The sequence below is a fragment of the Orbicella faveolata genome, unplaced genomic scaffold (assembly GCF_042242905.1).
Source record: "Orbicella faveolata isolate gen_17 unplaced genomic scaffold, um_ofav_v1 contig_25, whole genome shotgun sequence".
NCBI lineage: Eukaryota > Metazoa > Cnidaria > Anthozoa > Scleractinia > Merulinidae > Orbicella > Orbicella faveolata.
The window spans coordinates 8103097-8123187 of record NW_028301553.1 but is presented as its reverse complement, the minus strand read 5'-3'; the positions used below and the strand labels follow the sequence as shown (position 1 = coordinate 8123187).

The following is a 20091-nucleotide window of genomic DNA, read 5'->3' as shown; positions in this document are numbered from 1 at the left end:
TTGTTGAAAACAACATCTTTGCGTTCCCATACAAAGTAAAATAAATAAACTAAGTAAACTAAATATCTTGTTTGACATACTCCCCTGGCCAGTGAGGTTTTTCAGGGCCAGTGCACAGAAACTGTGAAGCAGATATTGCAGATTTACCTAACATTGGCGGTTAACACTCCCTCCTGGAAGGAGGCTCACCAATTGGCTCAGTACGTATTAATACAAGCATAGTGGAGTAGTTCCCGCATCGGACTTTCAAGAACAATACCTGCTAGTGGCCAGGAGGGGGTTTAAACTCTTATAAATCGACTCTTTTAACACAACACTCTAAAGCCAAACCGCTATGTGCTTGTGCTATAGGCCATGGCCGCAGGCGCTTTTTCTAATGGAAGAACGTGGCGAGAATTGAAGACGAGACAAATAGAAGACGCGAGAGAGAGGAAAGAGAAAGAAAACCAAAAGAAAAAGGGTTGCTGAAACTTACTTAAACATGAGTTGTTGAACTACGATTTTCCGAAGTGTCTGTGAATTAAGAAAGAAGCTTTTCAAGATTTTGAGGACTGGTGGATGGCACAGACTTGATACGCATTGCTTTAATTAGACCAATAGGCTCAGGGAAAACCAGCCTCGTCATGCAGCGGACTAGTTTTCACCTTTTTAAATGAGTCATATGATACAATGAACAAAGCACCACATACAAAAACGAAGAAAAAACTGTAATGAACAAACTAGCTTCATATTAGGATACACAAAACGTACTGTGAACCCGCTGCTCGCCGATTGGGTAATAATAATGCAAAGGATTTTTTCTGTCCAATCAGAAGCCAGTATTCACAGAAGTTTTTGGAACTGGCACAGCTAGACACCGGCAATATTCTCATCATATGGGTGAGGCAGGCGAAGCTGAAAAACATCCTCAGCCGTTTTTTGCTCAAATTCTTATCACCGTGGTCTGAGAGGCAAAGAGATGACTAAGTCGTTCTTTATACCAGTAGAGCAGTACAGACTTCTGTTGATCTGGATATGAAACTTTCTCTTTGTAGTGCAGGTTAGAACTCTGTAGCTTTGTGTGGATGAAACCAACTACGAAAGAAGTGGATTTTCTTCTAAACATAGCATTTATGAAAACTAATACATGTAGAAACTATGTAAAAAAAAGAAAACAAAAATAACTTTAATTAAATTTACTACGTTTAATTTATTGGTTATATGATTTGGAAATCCACTGACAAAGGTGAACTTAGCGCTTTGGAAGCAACAACTGGCAAAATAAAATAAATGGTGCTGGAATAATCTGTGTTCCCTAATGGGCTCTTACATACAATGCTGAATGATGTTTTGCCATTGAACTATTTTCTCCTACACTTTCAACAAAGCACTTTTAATACAGTCTTATTATTAATTCTCGCGCGCCCACAGCGTACCCGGAGGGAGGGCGGTACGCCCATATATGGGCTATATAGGTATGTGCTACGGGATAGGTTAGGGTTTTTGAGGTTCTCGATGCTTGAATAGGGTATCATTTTTGCCCCTGTTGGCATTGTGACCCTTACATTGGGTATCTAATTTGTATCAGCTAGAATTGAAGTGCGTCTATGCGTAGCTAAACGGAAAACAAATGATCTGTGAAAACTGAACTATTCGTAATTTTCCTATGTTACAGAAACAAAATAAACTTGACCCGATCACGCCATTCTTAGTTTTTGTGCCTTCTTGAAATAGAGTGTCATTTTTCGGGTTTGAGCCTTGAATAGGGTCCGGGTTGAAGACACTTCGCGACACACAACTACCTGAAAGTACCCCCCCCCCCCCACCCCACCCCTTCGGGCAGCGTACGCGATAAAGCAGGGAAAGTTTATACTACGTCTCTTTAGTACAAACGTACGTCATCGTTTCCTAATCTGAGCGGAAAGTCAGAACATTTCTTGAGGACCAGTGATTTCGACACAGAACCTTCTTGACTGCTTATCATTTACAAAGGAGATCAATTTGGTCCACAGTTTGAACATAGTTGATACAGGGGAATGGTTATAAAACTCGACAAAGTTCATTATTGTATGTTGTTGTTCTCTTTTTTGGCCTTGACCGTGCACAAAACGCAATAGCTGTTTACTACTGACCGAGGAACTAACCAATAGACACGTTTCGGTTACGTAATTCATGCATAGTGTATGAACGCAAAACAAAAGATTGTGCACGGTCGTGGACCTTTCAACATAAATCTTGGCATCTTTGCTTGCTCCTTTGATGTTTGCCGGGTTTCATAACCATTCCCCTCTCTAGGGTTTGAAAAGCAACAGCACAAATGAATAGCAAAAAGCCCGGACAAAATAAAAATTGTTTCGAAGGTTTCGATGTTCTACTTGCCACAATTATTATTTTGAGTACCTGATGAGCTAAGGTACCAAGCACACGGAAAACCCTAAGCAGGGCCTGAAACTAAAATAAGTGTCACTTCAAAAGAGACTTGTTAAATCTAGGATTTTTCGTTTACTTTGCAATTACATTGCACAAAAATGTCCGCCATTTCAAAATAAAGAATAAAAACGAAGCACTATGACAATAAATATGCTACTACATGAATCCGGGCAGTTTCACGGAAACACGGAACAGACCTTCACGGTCAGTAGGCTCGATTTCCGCCGCTCTTTCGAGTCCTGAGTTTCCGCCAATCTTAAGCGGCCTTCACACGGCAAACTAAAGTTAGCAAACTCGTGTTTGCAAACTCAAGTTGGTGTGTGTGAACGACACAAATACAGTCGGCAAACACGTTGGCGAACTGTTGGCGACAAATAGAACTTGCCTCTATTCTCGCCAATCTTTTCACCAACTTTTTCGTTTCTAACGTGTGAACGATCGGCAAACATGTGTTGGTAACTGTCAACCAATCGAAACACGCGCTCTATTCACGTGATTTATTTCCTGGACACTTCACAAAATGGCGGACGTAATTCAAGATGACCATGAGGCCACTATTAAATTTATCGAAGAGGTTCACAATTGTCCGGCTGTGCAGGACGTTTCGTCTGAAGCCTACAAAGATACTTAAAACAAACAAAAGAAAATGGAGGAGCCAGCGGACAAACTGGGTTTCGTCCAAACCTTTCTATTTCTCCACCGCTTTCTGTTTCTTCTCTTCTCTTCTTCTGTTTCACTGTTCTACGTGAGTGCCACTGCACTAAGTTGGCCATGTTGCAAATTACCGTGTGTTGTGATTTGACGCGAGTTTGACGTGTGAAGGTACGAGTTTGCCAACTTTTTCAAGTTTGCCAACACGAGTTTCTCGACTTAAGTTTGCCGTGTGAAGGCCGCGTTAACGTTCCTCCTCGAGGGGAAGAGCGCGGGTTCCTTTCTTGAACAGCGGCTGATAATCTGGCCTACATGGTCAATGGTGCATGCATAAATAAAACTACCACTAGGTCTAAAGTAACATCATTTTAAAATTGAATACTGCTACTTAGCAGAATCTAGACGGTTAAATCAAGTTCTGCTGGGTTCATCGCCAGTGCCACTTTACAAGCGCTTCATCTCTTCCTCTAAGCCCATCTTCATACCAAGTGACAATGGCAGCTGAGACTTGATGTCTTCCCAAAGTTCCTTGAGGACTTCAGTCGTCTTGATCTCCTGTTGGCGCAAGGTTTCCAGCACAGCTTTCATCTTTCCCTGGTTAGTCCACTTGTACTTCTTTTGAAGACGACTGAAGAACTGCTCCACAGTCTCCGCGCCACTGGGAACTTCTGAACAGGCACAAAGAAAAGAAAACTTTGCATATTTGACACATGATTAGGAAGCTAAGCAATCACTGATGTCATCGTTTTTTTAATCCTCAAAACGTAATGGTTCATGTTTGTCCTGTACTGTTCTATTTTTCTGTGTTCAGTGCGACCACTACTCAAGCTTAACGTTCAATTCCAACTAGAAATACGAAACATTAACCGTCATGGTTTACGCTCCTTAAAAGAACAGACTCGGGGTGGGGGGCGGGGTTAGGATTTTCAACACTAAATGCCACTATTTTAGTCGTCAGGTATCTTTTAGAATAGTAATCGAAGAAAACAAAATAAAAAAAGCGCTGTCTGTCCGTTTTAAAATGGTGTTTTTTAGGGGTTAAATAAAGCTTGAACCACGCTCAAATTGGTCTCTTTTAGGCATTTAATCCAAACTTTCTGACGAGTGTCCCCGATCGTCTTACATGGGAGACCTAAGTACAACGCGCTCGTAAAAATGCATATTGTTCTACTCATTAAACTATTTTTTTTAAGCGACGGTTTGGTTTCTGCTGCCGTTTTGGTTTCTGCTGCCGTTTTGGTTTCGATTTCCTTAAACTCCCCATCAAGTTCCGAAAAAATGTTACCTCCAGCCGCGGCCTCCCTTTCCATCTGATTGTTCTCTCGCTGCTTGTGAATTCGTATAAAACTTTCAGCGGAGAGCAAAGCAGAATCCAGAATATCAAGAGCGGCTCGATCCACTTCAAACGACTGCTCAGAATCCACATGCAGATAATTTGCAACGAAGTAGGTTCTCTCGCTGGAGCTGCCAGTTGCCCAGGAGGCCTGTTCAAAAGCTTCCTCCTTTTCCTCTTTGTCTTTTAGTTTGTCAAGGTAAGTAACAACCGTCACAGGAGCATAACCTGTAGAGTAACGAAAAGATTATCAGTCACAGAGGCATCAGCTGAAAAATGAGGTACATGTTTTCAGTATCTGGACTGACTGATGACTGAAATCGAATGGCACGTCACACCCCTCTCCGTTACAAAATGTTTTAAGGAGTGCCAGAATCAAGCTTTTTCCGGTTTCCGTAGCATCAAGCGACTGGGAGTATTTCTATTCCCTCCTTTGATGGGATTCTAACCTCACGGTTAGTGCGCTTTGACTCCGGAGCGAGCGTCTGGGTTCTAGCCCTGGCTGGCGACATTGTGTTGTGTTCTTGGGCAAAACACTTTACTCTCACAGTGCCTTTCTTCACCCAGGTGTAATAATAAGTACCGGCGAATTTAATATTGGGGGTAACCCTACGATGGACTAGCATCCCATCCAGGGGGGAGTAGAAAGACTCCTGTTCGCTTCATGCTACTGAAACCGGGATAACCCCCGGCCTGATGGGCCAATTGGCTCGTATGCAGGCTTTACCTTTTTTTACAGACTTACCCCAGCTTGTACTCATTAATACACCTGGGCGGAGAGAGGCACTGTGAGAGAAACTGTCTTGCCTAAAAACACAGCACAATGACCCTGGCAAGACCTCGATCTGGGCCGCTCGATCCGGAGTCCAGCGCTCTAACTGCGCTCTAACCGCGCCTCATTAATCCTCCGCCGTAATTAACTGTCATCGAAGCTACAGTAGGTATAATTTTAATTTTAGCTATGAGAGGAATGAACTATTCTGGTGAATGTGGTCATTACCATCTTCTCGAAAGTGCTCTCTGATCTTCTGGAGTGTGTCCTTGTACTTGCCGTCTTTCAGACGCGGATCGTTTGCCTTCACAACAAAAATCACGGCGTGCGCGTACTTAGAGAGCGCTGGAGCTCGTTTTGCTGCGGCTTCGGACTCCTGACTTGCACCTTGCTGGTCATAAGTTCGCATGATCTCTTCTCCTGCACGAATTCTTAAATAGAAACAATAACAACGAAAATCACTTTGAGACTTGAAGCAAACCCTTGTATGCAATACAATAAGATTTACAATTAAGGCTCTCCAAGGGAATCTACATGCCTAATTTAAAAAAATATTGCCAGCAACACCCAACATGACGCAACACGTCGCAACAGGGTGGCCAAACGCGCGTAACATGTTACGGCCAACAATGGTGTGATATGCTGTTCCCAACTCACATTTAGGAAAAGAGTAATTACATTTTCAGCTTACAAACTTACAGTACATAAGTTGATAGAGGGACAGGAGCCGCGACATGCGATACTGATACCTAGTCATTCAAGCGGGATGTCGCTCAACTTTAGACCAACATAAACAACGCACTCGAAGTGTAATTTACCTTCCAGACATGATTTTGAGGCACTCTTCCAGGAGCCTTTCGTCGCTGTCAAAAAATCCCCTGGTATCCACCATACGAATGTTTTTCTGCACGTAGTATTCCTCGAGATGGATGGTGCCTTCTTTTCCTGTTCCCTGCTCAAAGGCGCTCTGAGGCTCTCCAATAGCTCGTTGCAACGTGCCTTGTAAAGTCAATCAAAAACGGGAATCATTTTACTGATATCAATTAAGGCAAAATGGTTTGCATACGAGCCAAGTGGCCTATCATAACGGCGTCTATCTCCGCTTTTAGTAGCATGAAGCGACAAGGACTACTTCTACTCCCGCCCGGATGGGATGCTAGTCCATCGCAGGATTACCCCCAGCATTAAATTCGCCGTTACCCATTTATATACCTGGGTGGAAAGCGACACTGTGAGAATAACGTGTTATGCCCAAGAACACAACCCAATGTCTCCAGCCAGGGATCGTACCCAGACCGCTCGATCCGGAGGTGAGCATTTCAACCATGAGGCCACTGCGCCTCCATGAACTAAAGAAAGTCTACCTGAATGCTGGGTGCATTAATTCTGTCACTCTGGCCAATCACATCAACTGACGCAATAAACCAATCATGGGGGAGGAAACAAAACCAAGCGCGGGAAAACGAGCGTGAACCTGCTCATGATTGGCTTTCGTTTTGCGGTCTGATTGGTTGAGAAATCAGCATGTTAGCCTTGATTTATTGGGGCACCTCAGCTAATAAAAGGGAAATAACGTTCCATAATAAATAACGTTCCATTTACCCTGGTCCTAGAAGTTTTTCTTGATTTTTCTTCTTTTCGCGAAGCGGCGAACGGCGAGTCGCGAAGCGCTTCGCGGCTCCTCGCAGCTCTGTCATGCGGAGAAAAATCAACAAAACCTCTGGGGCCAGGGTACGTTCCACTATGCCAAAACAAAAAATCCCGTCCTTTCACTAAACCGGTATTCGCACAAATTTTCCCGGAGTCGGCCAAAACTGACAGTCAAAGCGGTACTGTTAATGTATACTGCCGAGTCAAAACACGAAAAACATTACGGGGAAAACATACATGTTCTTCATCCCGGGATTGGTAATTATTTCCTCTGGCACCGTTCCCAAAAGGAAAGAATAAACCTGTACAGGGTGTTGTTTTAGAATCTACCAGGGCAACGAAGCATGTAAGCCTGTGATCCAACGAGAGCGCGAGAAATATGATTCACATAACATGCAAATTTTAAAAACATGTTCTTACCCACAAAACTGGTTTTCCCCGAGCCTGTTGGTCCGATTAAAGCAACGCGTAGCACGTCGATGTCATCAACTTTCAAATCTCGAAAAGATTCTTTCTTAATTCTTGGGCTGGTCTGGAAGTCGTAATTCATCAGCTCGCCTTTATGCTCGTAGAATCGTTCTTCCTCCCTTTGTTTTCTTTCTTTTTCCTCCCTCTCACGTCTTTGGCGATCCAATTGTTTTCTCTGTTCGTCGTCTTTAATTCTCGCGCGGTTTTGCGCGTCACGCAACGCCTCTTGACGATTTCTTTCTATTTCGTCACGTAATTCTCTCATTTTCCTTTCATTCTCTTCTCGGGCTCTCAGCCGACCTTGAGCGCGTGCCGTGGGATCTGTGTTATCCTTTGTTTCATAGGTCTTTAATTGAAAGGAAACAAACAAACAAACTCACAAACAAACAGATGAACAATATAATTAAATTAGCAAGCGGATCGTTTTTTAATCCTGCCTTAACATGTAATATGGCCAATGCGTCATAGATCACCACCTCACTGTATTACGCCGGTCGTTTGCTTTGGCGTGAACATAGCTCGATCAAGACGCGGTCAGATAGTTTATTATAACAAAACTAGCTACTCCGATTTATAAGACAAAAAAACAGAGTCGATATACCTTTCAATATTGTAGCTAGCTACTCAAACACTCTCGCCACGAACCCATCCCCCCCCCCCACCCAACACCAATGAAAAAAATTCATATCTCACATAAAGTCATAATCAAAAGGCTTCTAAGCCAACTCAGGGTATTTGAAACGGACGTGTTTCATGTGTTATTCGTCCTTCGGAGTCGAAGATGACTATGACATCAGTTGTTAGATGACCGGGTGAGGAGCTCCAGCCCGGTACGATGTGTCCGGAGGTGGCTAATGAGGCCAATCCGGGCGTGGAACCTTCTCCCACAGATTGAGCACATGTGGGTGGGTGTGTGGTGCTGGATGGTTGCAGCTCTGGCCTTGCGCGTCTCTCGCTTCTTTTCTGCTGTGGCGGTTCCGCGTTCTTCACCTGTCCGAGCTCCAATGGCAGTCAGGGGTGCGCCAGGTGGGGCGGTTTGAGACAAGGGCCTCCCATGAATTTGTCTCAATAGTTAAGTCCCTCAGAAACCTTCGGGCTGTCTTTGAGGCGCTTACGTTGCTCTCCGACAGAGCACTTACTTTGGCAGAGCTCACCATAGAACAGCTACTTTACGATGCGGTCTTCAGGCATCCGGGTAATGTGGCCTGCCCATCTGACTTGGGCATGTTTCATGTAGTACACATGACTAGGGCGGTCAAAAAGATTTTGAGGAGTTTGTATGTTACGTGGCACAGAATAAGTTTTACAACAAACATTAATTCAAGAATAAAAATTAAGCTCATTCAGGTGGAAAACTTGAGCGTTTAAAATTACCCTAGCGAGTCGAGGGCTATTCTGATAGCGATGTTTTTGTAATTCCTTCATAGCTCTCAGAAAATCCTTGAACAGAAGATCGAAATTACTCACAAGTGAGAAAGAAAAACCCGCCCGGCATCTAAAAGTATCCATGAATAAATGATATGGCCAGTAAAACAAGTCATGTGGTTAGCAAATTGAGCGATCTCCCATAGAAAAGAACTGCCATTTGAATCCGAAGTCGCTCGCTGTAAGCTCGCTGTGCGAATTATTTTACCCCGCAGTGGTCATAAATCAATCAGCGGCAAGGCAGCGGTTTATACCTAACTATAATGAATTTAAAGATGTTTTTCTTCATTAACAACAAATAAGTTGCACGTCGGCGAAGTGGTAAGGATCTGAAGTTTGAAGATTGAGGTGGGTGGTGGTGTGGGGGTTTAATCTTTTCTCCTTTGAGCTACTAACGAACAGTTTACGTTTGTATAGGTATTGGAAAACAAAAATGTTCTAGCCATAAAGTAACGTAATTATAAAAGAAAATGAGACGGTAGGGAGATGTGAAACAATTCGCGGAAGAAAAACACTTCTCGAGGGTGAATGTTTCTATTAAAAGCCGTTGTCAAAGCGGTCGATGGATCGAATTATGCACCCACCATTGTTGTATATCAAATAGTCTTTAATTTGGGAGCACTTATTCGACTCCAAACACGAAAGGTCAGTTCATCGCTTTGGCAGCCACTTTGTCCATAATGGTCAGGCAAATGACGCCCCTCGTTAAATACCCTGCTAAGTGGAATTACCACTAAATTAACAGACCTCGTGTTAATCGAAAATAATCCGACACTTGCAAAGACTGGTTATTAGAAACTGAAAGAGCGTGTCACAAAATAATACTGAATGCTAAGCTTTCCAAATTTCAGTGCATTAAAAACCTTTTCATCCATAAATGTACTCTTAAATTATTAAATATTCTGAACCCCCATAAGATTTAACACCTAAAACGTAATTGGAATCGATATTGGCAATTTGACTTATTTCGTCAGAGTCTTTCATGATCAATTTCTGGTGCCAATTTTCCGGAAATATTTTTATGATTTCGCGTGACGGGGACGCTACCAACGTCGCATCTGTGAGTGTGTATCGCGTGACTCTCATTTGCGTGTGCGTGACTCAAGCATAAGAGACTGAGCAGAATTTTGTAGAAAATCCGTATTTTTGTATTTGATAATAACAAAGAGCAAATAAATCACGGTTAAATTTTGCGAGCGCTTGTTCACAACAGTCGATAATACCGAGTTCAAAATAAATTTATTGTATCCGGAATTGATTGAAGAGAGGCTGTTAGTTCGGCAAGCAATTAAGTTCGACAAGCTCTGCCGTGCTACACGACTCTGGCACGGCAGCGATTCAAACGTCGTGCTTCTGTCGCGGAGAGTTAGGAGGAGAATTGTTACGAGGCTTCAGTAAACCCTGGATTTGATTCGACTCTGGCACGACGTCTGAATCAGAGTTGATTTCCTGCCGTGCAATAGTCGAACCAAATTGCAATTTAGTTCGGCACGGCAGAAGCACGACGTCTGAACTGGGCTCAGACGTCGTGCTTTTGCCGTGCCGAACTAAATTCAGGATTTAAGATCGACAAAAGCACGGCAGAGGCACGGCGTCTGAATCAAACTTTTGCATTAAGTTCGGCAAGCAATTAAGTTCGACAAGCTCTGCCGTGCTACACGACTCTGGCACGGCAGTGATTCAGACGTCGTGCTTTTGCCACGTTAAACAAAATTCATAAATTATATTAATATATTTTGGCGAGATTGCGTTCCCACGGGGAGTTAGGAGGAGAATTGCTACGAGGCATTACTAAATGCTGAATTTGGTTCGACTCTGGCACGACGTCTGAATCAGAATTGTTTCTTTACCGTGCTACAGTCGGACCAAATTGCAATTTAGTTCGGCACGGCAAACGCACGACGTCTGAACTGGCCTAAGTGTTTTAATTGCTAGTTCGAATGAAAGACCTCGTATTCGCCATGTATTCCAGAATTTGCCTGTTTGAACGCTGAATAATATTAAATTGACTTTTTGACTCTTGCATTTGACCAAGTAGATGAAATATGGACAACAGTTCCGGTTTTTTACCGGTATGATTAAAACAGTGAAACTATGAAACTTGATCTTGGTATGAATATTAGACTACACTTGTCGTCGATTCACTAAAATTGTCGATACCTGCTTAAATTTTGGTTGGTTTTCTTGTGGGGGCAGGTTTGACTTCATCCATACGCTTAAAATTAAAGGCAAGTTTCGCTTTCAAAGGAAGCGAACAGACGAGCACGCTTGCTATAATTCGACGAGTGATTATAAGCTGAAATGTACACAGTCATTCAGATGTAAGTGTACTTACGATTTCCCCGCCTCCCACCAAACTTGTGACCACACTTACAACCGGGTTTAAAACGGCGTCCAAAAGGAAGGCCATTATCTAGAACCAAACTGTACTGCTACAGAAAACTCTTCTAAAATGACTCCTTGATGCGGAATTAAAAGCGGAAGTGGGTTTTCCTCGAAATTTGATTCCCAGAAAAAGGGAGTGTGAACGTCATTTTTAATGATGTCAGCGGGGGGGCTCCCGGCGGGGATACATGCTCCCTTAATCCCTTCAAAAATAATTTCGCTTCTCCATTAACGAATTGCATTATTTTATAAAATTTTGCGCCAAAACGCCACTTAGTAGTTGAGATATCCGTAAGTAGAAGAAATATTCATTGCTCCCTCAAATTGATCCAAAAATATCCCTTGTTCCTTTGAAGTAAATGATTATGCACCTCGCTCCTCGAAACCCCTGGGAGGCCCTCATAAGCTACGTATGTATGTGTGGCGTCAGGAGCCCATGATCATGGGTTCTGGAACTAGCTTGCAGCTGAGGCTAATACGGGGAGTCTTTTCAAATGCAAATGACATAAACTCTCTTTTTTATGATATTTCCCCACATTAGCCTCCATTGCAAGCTAATTCCAGTCCAATACCGAGAATACGAAAATGGCCTATTTGAACCCACCTGGTTAGCTGAGTTCACGTAGAGAACTCGTGCATCAGCTAGAGTAGACTGAAATGGGGTCTCAATCGTTAGGTCAGGTCTGAAATGAATCGCACAATTTGGCCTGAAATAGCGTAAAGGATTCAAGAAACGTGCAGCACTCCCTCACCAAGCATTCCGGGAGAGTAACCCCCTTATATGCACTGAACTGAGCTCTAAAGACTTGCTGTCACCATTGATGTTCTGAAGGCGTTTGGTAATGTTTTGACGTTCCCGACAACCTCGTACCCAGAGTCCTCGTTCCCCTTGACCAGCGGTCGAGAAACGAGCGACCATGAAAAATTAACAAATTGACGTCAGGTTTTCATGCGTCTGTCCTGTTTTTGATCACGAATTTCGTCATAATATTGTCAAATTAGCTGTGGATTGACGAGGCGATAGCCGAGTGGATCCGCACAGTACTTTGATGTTTGATGACGAAATTCATTGTCAATAACAAGACAGACGCATGAAAAACTGGCATCAATTTGTGTTTTACGATGACAAATTTGTCCGCTCGTACTCGTTGACACATCGCATAAATTATAAATTCATTTGTCTGTCCGCGTGTTGACAAGGAAAATTAGCCAATGGGCGCGCGAGAATTTCTGCAGTTATCGTAAAAATCCGAGTCGATGTCCCAAAATATCGGACTTTCTGTTGAATTGCACATGCCTAGCTGACAAACACGTGGCTCAGTCGAGACACTGGTGTTTTACTTCCGCTCATTTCCATTATTTTAAAAACCAATCAAAATTGAGCCTGTAACATAACCATCGAGAGTCGCTCGTTTCGTCAAGCTTGAAGATTCGTAGAATTCCAAAGTAGTCAGGTAAAAGCCTTGCCTGTCACTCAGGCTTATATTAACTTTCTCAATTGTTCGTGATGTAACATACATGCCATTTTCTAGTTCTCATGATCAAGTCCAAATTGATTACTTCTAAACGATCTTAAGAGAAAATAGGAGGTGTGTAAACAGACTATTACTTTTTATTTAACAGCAAACTTGAATACATGTAATTACGATGATCAGGGCTTTAAAGGAGAAGGTCACTTCAAAAGGCTTACATTTTTGTCTTCGCCTATAGCAAGTAAACATTCAGCTTTTCCAGTCACCAAAGTTTCAGCCTCTGAAGCGTCCGTTATCCAGAAGAAATTCGTCTCGAAAGAAACGACTTCGGAGACCTCCATTTTGAAACTGTCTTGGCAGCCAGGCCGTGTTTATGTGACGTCATTCCGTCCGACTCGACATTGGCGGGAAGGAGAAAAACTTTGCATCCGTCACAAGGTCAGCAAAATGTATTTTTTCTAAACGATTATCCACTTCACTATCTTCAATGCTATCATTTGGGAGTTTGGAGCATGTTCGGCTCAAAATAACCCAGAATGGTAGTTAAAAGGGTTGTCGGAAGCCATTTGGACAAAATCTCTTGGACGGAATGACGTCACGAAAACGTGGCCTGGCTACTGAGCACTGTGCAAAATGGCGGTAACGATGTCGAATTTTGAGCTTCTTTGGAGACGAATTTCATAAGGAAAACCTGCACTTTAGAGGCTGAAACTTCGGTGAATAGCTACACTTAGTGCACGGTTTTTATTAGCGTTGACAAAATATATATGTTTTTTGGAGTGACCTACTCCTTTAAGTTCATTTTTACTCAGCAGGGAGGCGTTTCTACTCATCTAGATGGGCGCTAACATGGCGGCTCTAGAAACCTGGTCAAACACTTCTCCCAATAACGCGCAAATTAAAAACAGAACAGGCGTAAAACTTGGCGAGGACGTTTATATATCAATCATGTATCATATCCCGGATTCTTGACTTTATTTATCGGTTCCGATTTTTATGTTTGGTGGGAAGACAGTGAAGGCCAGTAATACTTCTACTTAACAGAATCTAGAAGGTTAAATCAAGTTCTGTTGGGTTCATTGGTCAGTGCCATTTTACAAGCGCTTCATCTCTTCCTCCAGGCCTATCTTCATACCAAGCGACATTGGCAGCTCAGACTTAACGTCTTCCCACAGTTCCTTGAGTGCTTTAACCGTCTTGATCTCCTGTTGGCGCAAGGTTTCCAGCACAGCTTTCATCTTTCCCTGGTCAGTCCAGTTGTACTTCTTTTGAAGACGACCAAAGAACTGCTCCACAGTCTCTGCGCTACTGGAAACTCCTAGGGATAGGCAGGAAAATTAAATAATGGAGCACTGTTGATAAAGGCGCATACAAAAGCTTCTCGTTAACCCAAATATGCATTTTATATAATTATACAACCAATGAGAACCCTAGGGAACCTTAACATATTTCATGACAATTAGGAAGTTAAGCAATCACTGACGTCATCGCTCTTTATCCTCGATACGTAGTGGGTCATGTTTTTCCTGTACTGCTCTATTATTCTGTGTCCTTTGACCTTCATATCAGAACAACAATTAAGTCAGCTCGTTCACAGCTGAATATTTAGAAAATGCTCTGACGATGCTTTCTTTTAATAAGGTACGTTATAACATTAGGGAACCCACCGACAGGTAACGATTAAGGGGATACCGAGCTGAAAACGATGTGTAACGGAAAAGTGAACTGCATTGTTCCTTCCAAAGTCGGAGTTATCCAGAGCTGTTGAGTGCGACTAGATACTCAAGCTAAACGTTCTGTTCCAATTAGAGAAACAAGAAATCAACCGTCATGTTTCACGGTCCTCCAAATACGCAGAATTTGGTCATTTAACGTTGTCTTTGTTTTTGCCGAGGCTACGCCCAAGGCGGGGGAGGGGGGTGGGAAAAACAGGTGTTCCCCCGTTTTAAAGTGGTATTCATTAGGGGCCAAATAAAGCTCGTGCCACACCCAGATCGGCCTCTTTCAGGGATTTAATCCAAACTTTCTGACGAACATCCCCGACCTTCTTACATGGGAGATCCCCCTTTCCCACGGAGAACAGGTACGAAATGTACCAAGAAGTATAACGCGCGTTTTAAGATGCATATTGTTTGCTCATTAAATTGTTTGCGTTGAGACGTTTCTGTTTCTGTTGCCGTCGTGGTTTCACAGTTTACACATCTTCAAAAGTTTAGCCTAAATTTTTCAAGTTCGTTGTTTGTAATCCGTGTTAATCCTCTCCATCCTTAACCATCCTTGCTCCTTAAACCATTATCTCAAACTATTAATTTCTGGCTTCCTTCAATTTAAAGGTAATTTTGTGCGTGGCCAAAAAAATTCAAAATACCGTTACTGAGCTCCTTCAAGCATCTATTGGGTTACAAAAAATGTTACCTCCAGCCGTGGCCTCCCTTTCCATCTGATTTTTCTGTCGCTGCTTGCGGATTTGTATAAACCTTTCAGCGGAGAGCAAAGCAGAATCCAGAATATCAAGAGCGGCTCGATCCATCTCAAGGGACGGTTTGGAATCATTTATATAATTTGCAATGAAGTAGGTTCTCTCGCTTGAGCTGCCAGTCGCCCAGGAGGCCTGGTCAAAAGCTTCATCCTTGTCCTCTTTGTCTTTTAGTTTGTCAAGATAAGTAATAACCGTCACAGGAGCATAACCTGTTAAGTAAGCAAAAGATTATCAGTCACGGAGGTATCAGCTGTAAAATGAGGTACACATTTTCAGTAGCAGGACTGAATGATGACTGAAATCGAGTGACACACCCCACCCCATCACAAAATGTTCCAGGAAATGCCAGGATCAAGCTTATCCCGGTTTTCGTAGAATTAAGCGACTAGGAGTGTTTTTACTCCATCCTGGACGGGATGCTAGTGCATCACAAGGTTACCCCCCCCCCCAGCATTAAATTCGCAAGTATACATTTATTTACCGGGATGGAGAGAGAAAGAGAGACAGAGAGAGAGAGAGACAGAGAGAGAGAGACAGAGAGAGACAGAGAGACAGAGAGAGACAGAGAGAGACAGAGACAGAGAGAGACAGAGAGAGAGAGAGAGAGAGAGAGAGAGAGAGAGAGAGAGAGAGAGAGAGAGAGAGAGAGAGAGAGAGACAGAGACAGAGACAGAGACAGAGACAGAGACAGAGACAGAGAGAGACAGAGACAGAGACAGAGACAGAGAGACAGAGACAGAGACAGAGAGACAGAGAGACAGAGAGACAGAGACAGAGACAGAGACAGAGAGACAGAGAGACAGAGAGACAGAGAGACAGAGAGACAGAGAGACAGAGAGACAGAGAGACAGAGAGACAGAGAGACAGAGAGACAGAGAGACAGAGAGACAGAGAGACAGAGAGAGACAGAGAGAGACAGAGAGAGAGACAGAGAGAGAGAGAGAGAGAGAGAGAGAGAGAGAGAGAGAGAGAGAGAGAGAGAGAGAGAGAGACAGAGAGACAGAGAGAGAGAGACAGAGAGAGAGAGAGAGAGAGAGACAGAGAGAGAGAGAGAGAGAGAGAGAGAGAGAGAGAGAGAGAGAGAGAGAGAGAGAGAGAGAGAGAGAGAGAGAGAGAGAGAGAGAGGCAGAGAGAGAGAGAGAGAGGCAGTGAGAGAGAAAAGTGTCTTGTATAAGAACACAACACGTTGACCCTGGCCAGGACTCGATACGGACTGCACAATCCGGAGTCCAGCGCGCTAACCATGAGGCCATCGCGCCTGATTAATCCTCCGCCGTAATTGTCATCGAGGCTACAATAGGTATAATTTTAATTTTATCTATGAGAGGAATGAATTATTTTGGTGAATATTGTCATTACCATCTTCTCGAAAGTGCTCTCTGATCTTCTGGAGTGTGTCCTTGTACTTGCCGTCCTTCAGACGCGGATCGTTTGCCTTCACAACAAAAATTACGGCGTGCGCGTACTTAGAGAGCGCTGGAGCTCGTTTTGCCGCGGCGTCCGACTCCTGACTTAACTGGTCATAGGTCCGCACGATCTCATCTCCTGCACGAATTCTTAAATATAAACAATAACAACAAAAGTCATTTTGAGAGTTGCCCATCACTGCGATGCGTTAATTGCATACTTCATTGGGTGAAAATAGAACTGTAAGAGTGAATTGCCTTGGTCTTAGAGCCTCGATCACTTGCTTAGTCGCAAGTCCAAGGACTGCTTATATTGCCGCTATGACACTACCACTATCCTTCGTTTCCCTCTCCAGGATCGCGTATTTTAAGAGTCATCGCTGTTTAATTCTTGATTATGAGCGCCTTACAAGCTGTTCTCAACTCACATTTTTCAAAGAGTAATTATATTCTCAGCTTAGAAAACTTACCATACATAACCTGATAGAGGGACGTGAGCCGGGACTTTCAATACTGATGGCCTATCTCTCAAGCGAGACGTGGCTCAACTTCGGGCCAACCTAAATAACGCACGCAATTTATAATTTACCTTCCAGACATGATTTTGAGGCACTCATCCAGGAGCTTTTCATCGCTCTCAAAAAATCCCCTGGTATCCACCATCCGGATGTTTTTCTGCACGTAGTATTCCTCGAGAAGGATGGTACCTTCTTTTCCTGTTCCCTGCTCAAAGGCAACCTGAGGCTCTCCAATAGCTCGCTGCAAAGTGCCTAGTAAATTTAATCAAAAACGAGAGTGCTGCTAGCTAGGATATTAATGAAGGTAAAAAAAGAAACGGTCTACATACGAGCCAATTGACCTATTAGGCCGAAGTTTATCCCAGTTTCTGAAGCATGAAGCGACTAACTGAGTATTTCTACGTCCCATTATGCTAGTCCTTCGCAGGGTTACCCGCAGCATTAAATTCTCCAGTACACCTGGGCGTGGCGAGGGGAGGTACAGTGAGGGTAAAGTGTCTTGCCCAACAACACAACAGCAATGTTCCCAGCCAGGACGCGAACCCAGACCGCTCGATCCGGAGGCGAGCATTACAACCATAAGACCACTGCACCTCCATGAAACTAGTGGCAGTCTACCTTAATGCTTGTGTATTAATGACTGTCTCTCGGGCCAATCACATAAAATGAAAAAGCAATAAATCAATCACAGCACGAAACAAAATCATGCATCCGGTGCCAAGCGCGGTAAAACGAGCGTGAACCTGCTCATGATTGGCTTTGGTTTTGCGGTCTGATTGGTTGAAAAATCAGCATGTTAGCCTTGATTGGTTAAGTCACCTATGCTAATACAAGAGAGGTGGTAGCGGTGGCGGGGTTCCACTCTACTGATCACAACAACTTCCTTCGACTGAACCGGCACGCATGTCCGCATAAATTTCCTCGAAGTCGGCTAAAACTGACAGACAAAGCGGCACCGTTAACATTCACACTCGAACACTAGAGATCGCTCGCTGGCTAAAGAAATGATTTACGTAACATGCAATTTAAAAAAAAAACATGTTCTCACCCACAAAACTGGTTTTTCCCGAGCCTGTAGGTCCGATTAAAGCAATGCGCAGCACATCGATGTCGTTCACCACCAAATCTCGGAAAGACGCTTTCTTAATTCTTGGGCGGCTCTGAAAGTCGTAATTTATCAACTCATCTTTAAGCTTGCAAAATTGTTCTTCCTCCTTTTGTTTTCTTTCTCTTTCCTCCCTCTCACGTCGTTGGCGATCCAGTTGTCTTCTCTGTTCGTCGTCTTCAATTCTCGCGTGTTCTTGTGCTTCACGCAACGCCCGTTGACGATCTCTCTCAATCTCGTGCTGCAATTCTCTCATTCTATTTTCATTCTCTTCTTGGGCTCTTTGCTGACCTTGAGCCCGTGCCTTGGGATCTGTTTTATCCACTGTTTCATAGTTCTTTAATTTAAAAAATAAACAAAAGAACACACAAACAAATAAACAGCTAAAAAATAAAGGTAAAACAAGCGGGTCGCTTTTGAATCTTGCCTTATGGTCATAAATTATCTGTGAGGGATTACTACTTTGGGCGTGAGCAAAACGTACCTAACATTTACATTAAAAACCTAATTTTAATCCGTACAAATATTTTAAAATTATCAATTTTCCAACCCTCGTAAGATTTTACACCTAAAACGTTTATGGAATCGATATTGGCAATTTTTGTTTCTAACGTCGGTCTACGAATATACATCGCGCGACTTTCAATTGCACTTGTGTGACTTTCATTTGCATTTGCGTGAGTTTCATTTGTATTTGCGTGACTGGAAATTGAGGAGATTTAATCACGATTAATTTATAAAAAGCCGTATCGATAATTATTGATAATAGGAAACAGCAAATAAATTATAGTTAAATTCTGCGAGTAGTTTCTCACAAAAGTCGATAACAACTGAGAAAGATTTCAAAGTAAATTGATTCTACCCAGAACTGATTGAAGAAGCCATGTAATGAAGTATCAAGTTGATATAATTCCGCGAAAAGAGGTTAATTGTAAGAAGGCTAAAAACTAGAAAAATAATTATCAAACCGAACGTTTTCGACTTTTTTTCGTCACTGATGTTGACAATAAGCCGAAAACGCTTGGTTTTAAAATAATTTGTGCAGGGTTTAGCCTTGTATATGTATATAAAGTAACAAGTTATTAAATAAATTCACAACCGGAACAAGTGAAAGAAGGAAGAGTTTCGGTTTTCGTTTCCTTTCTCCTCCAGTGTCGCGCCGTATTTCCCATTTTTTTCATTATTTCCCAAAGTAGACGGCGTTGAATACCGACCTTATTTCCTGTTGTCGAAGATGGTTGCGAAATATATTCTTGTTTGATATTTTAATCGTGAAAGAAGGGTCCCGTAGAGGTTGACAAAATGTTTTAGTTGCTTACTACATATTTCGGTTTCGAACATAAGTTCTCGTATTCGCCGTGTATTGCAGAATTTTTCTGTTTAAACTCTGAATTTAACATACTAAGTAGACGTTTTGGCCTTTGGATTTCACAGAGTAGATGAGATGTATGTAGAGCAACAGTTCGAGCTGTTTTACAGGTACGATTGGAATAGCGAAAATATAAAATTTGAATTTGGTATGAATTCTAGACTGCATTTGTCGCTAACGCAATAAAATTGCCGATATCTGTCTCAATTTTGCATTGCCTTCTTGTGAGGGAAGGTTCGACTTCATACACAGGCGTAAAATTAAAGGTAAGTTTAGCTTTCAAAGGAAGCGAACTGGCGAGCACGCTTGCAATAATTCGACGAAAATTAATTGATTACAGGCTGAAATGTAAGTGTACGTATCGATACTTACGATTTTCGAATCACCGTTTCCCATTTTAGACGATTCTATAGCAGTTTGGCTTTATAAACGCTCTCAAACGTCTGGCCACGCTCTTCAGTTCTCCTTGATGCAGAATGCAAAAGCGGAAGTGGGGTTTCCGCGAAGTCGCGTGACCTCTTTGATTCCCAGAAAAGTGAATCCCAACCCCAGATCCCAGGCGATCGAGCGAACGCCAGTACACCAAACACGTCAACTCCTTACATGAGGGAGGGTCTCCCTGGAGAATATTTCGCTTTTTCTCCCTTGT

The 20091-nt window shown here is 42.8% G+C and overlaps 2 protein-coding genes across 3 annotated transcripts; both read right to left on the bottom strand.

Annotated features, from left to right (window-relative positions):
* Positions 1–686: 686 nt before the first annotated feature.
* Positions 687–11976, bottom strand: LOC110050285 (uncharacterized). 2 transcript variants are annotated; one of them, XM_089293312.1, is made up of 6 exons: positions 11698–11976; positions 7236–7629; positions 5984–6164; positions 5394–5596; positions 4346–4621; positions 687–3728 (listed from the first exon to the last, which is right to left on the bottom strand). In XM_089293312.1, exons 2-6 carry the CDS (start codon positions 7546–7548, stop codon positions 3505–3507), a joined length of 1197 nt encoding a protein of 398 aa, XP_089149438.1. In that variant the 5' UTR covers positions 7549–7629; positions 11698–11976; the 3' UTR covers positions 687–3504. The 2 variants fall into 2 exon arrangements, with proteins under 2 accessions (XP_089149438.1, XP_020611856.1); XM_020756197.2 differs by lacking the exon at positions 11698–11976 and adding an exon at positions 11044–11228.
* A 711-nt stretch (positions 11977–12687) lies between these two features.
* On the bottom strand, positions 12688–19964 carry LOC110050333 (uncharacterized). The gene is made up of 6 exons (XM_089293317.1): positions 19815–19964; positions 18017–18410; positions 17040–17220; positions 16404–16600; positions 14981–15253; positions 12688–13883 (listed from the first exon to the last, which is right to left on the bottom strand). The coding sequence occupies exons 1-6, from the start codon at positions 19836–19838 to the stop codon at positions 13660–13662; spliced, it is 1293 nt and encodes a 430-aa protein (XP_089149443.1). The 5' UTR covers positions 19839–19964; the 3' UTR covers positions 12688–13659.
* Between the last annotated feature and the right edge of the window lie 127 nt (positions 19965–20091).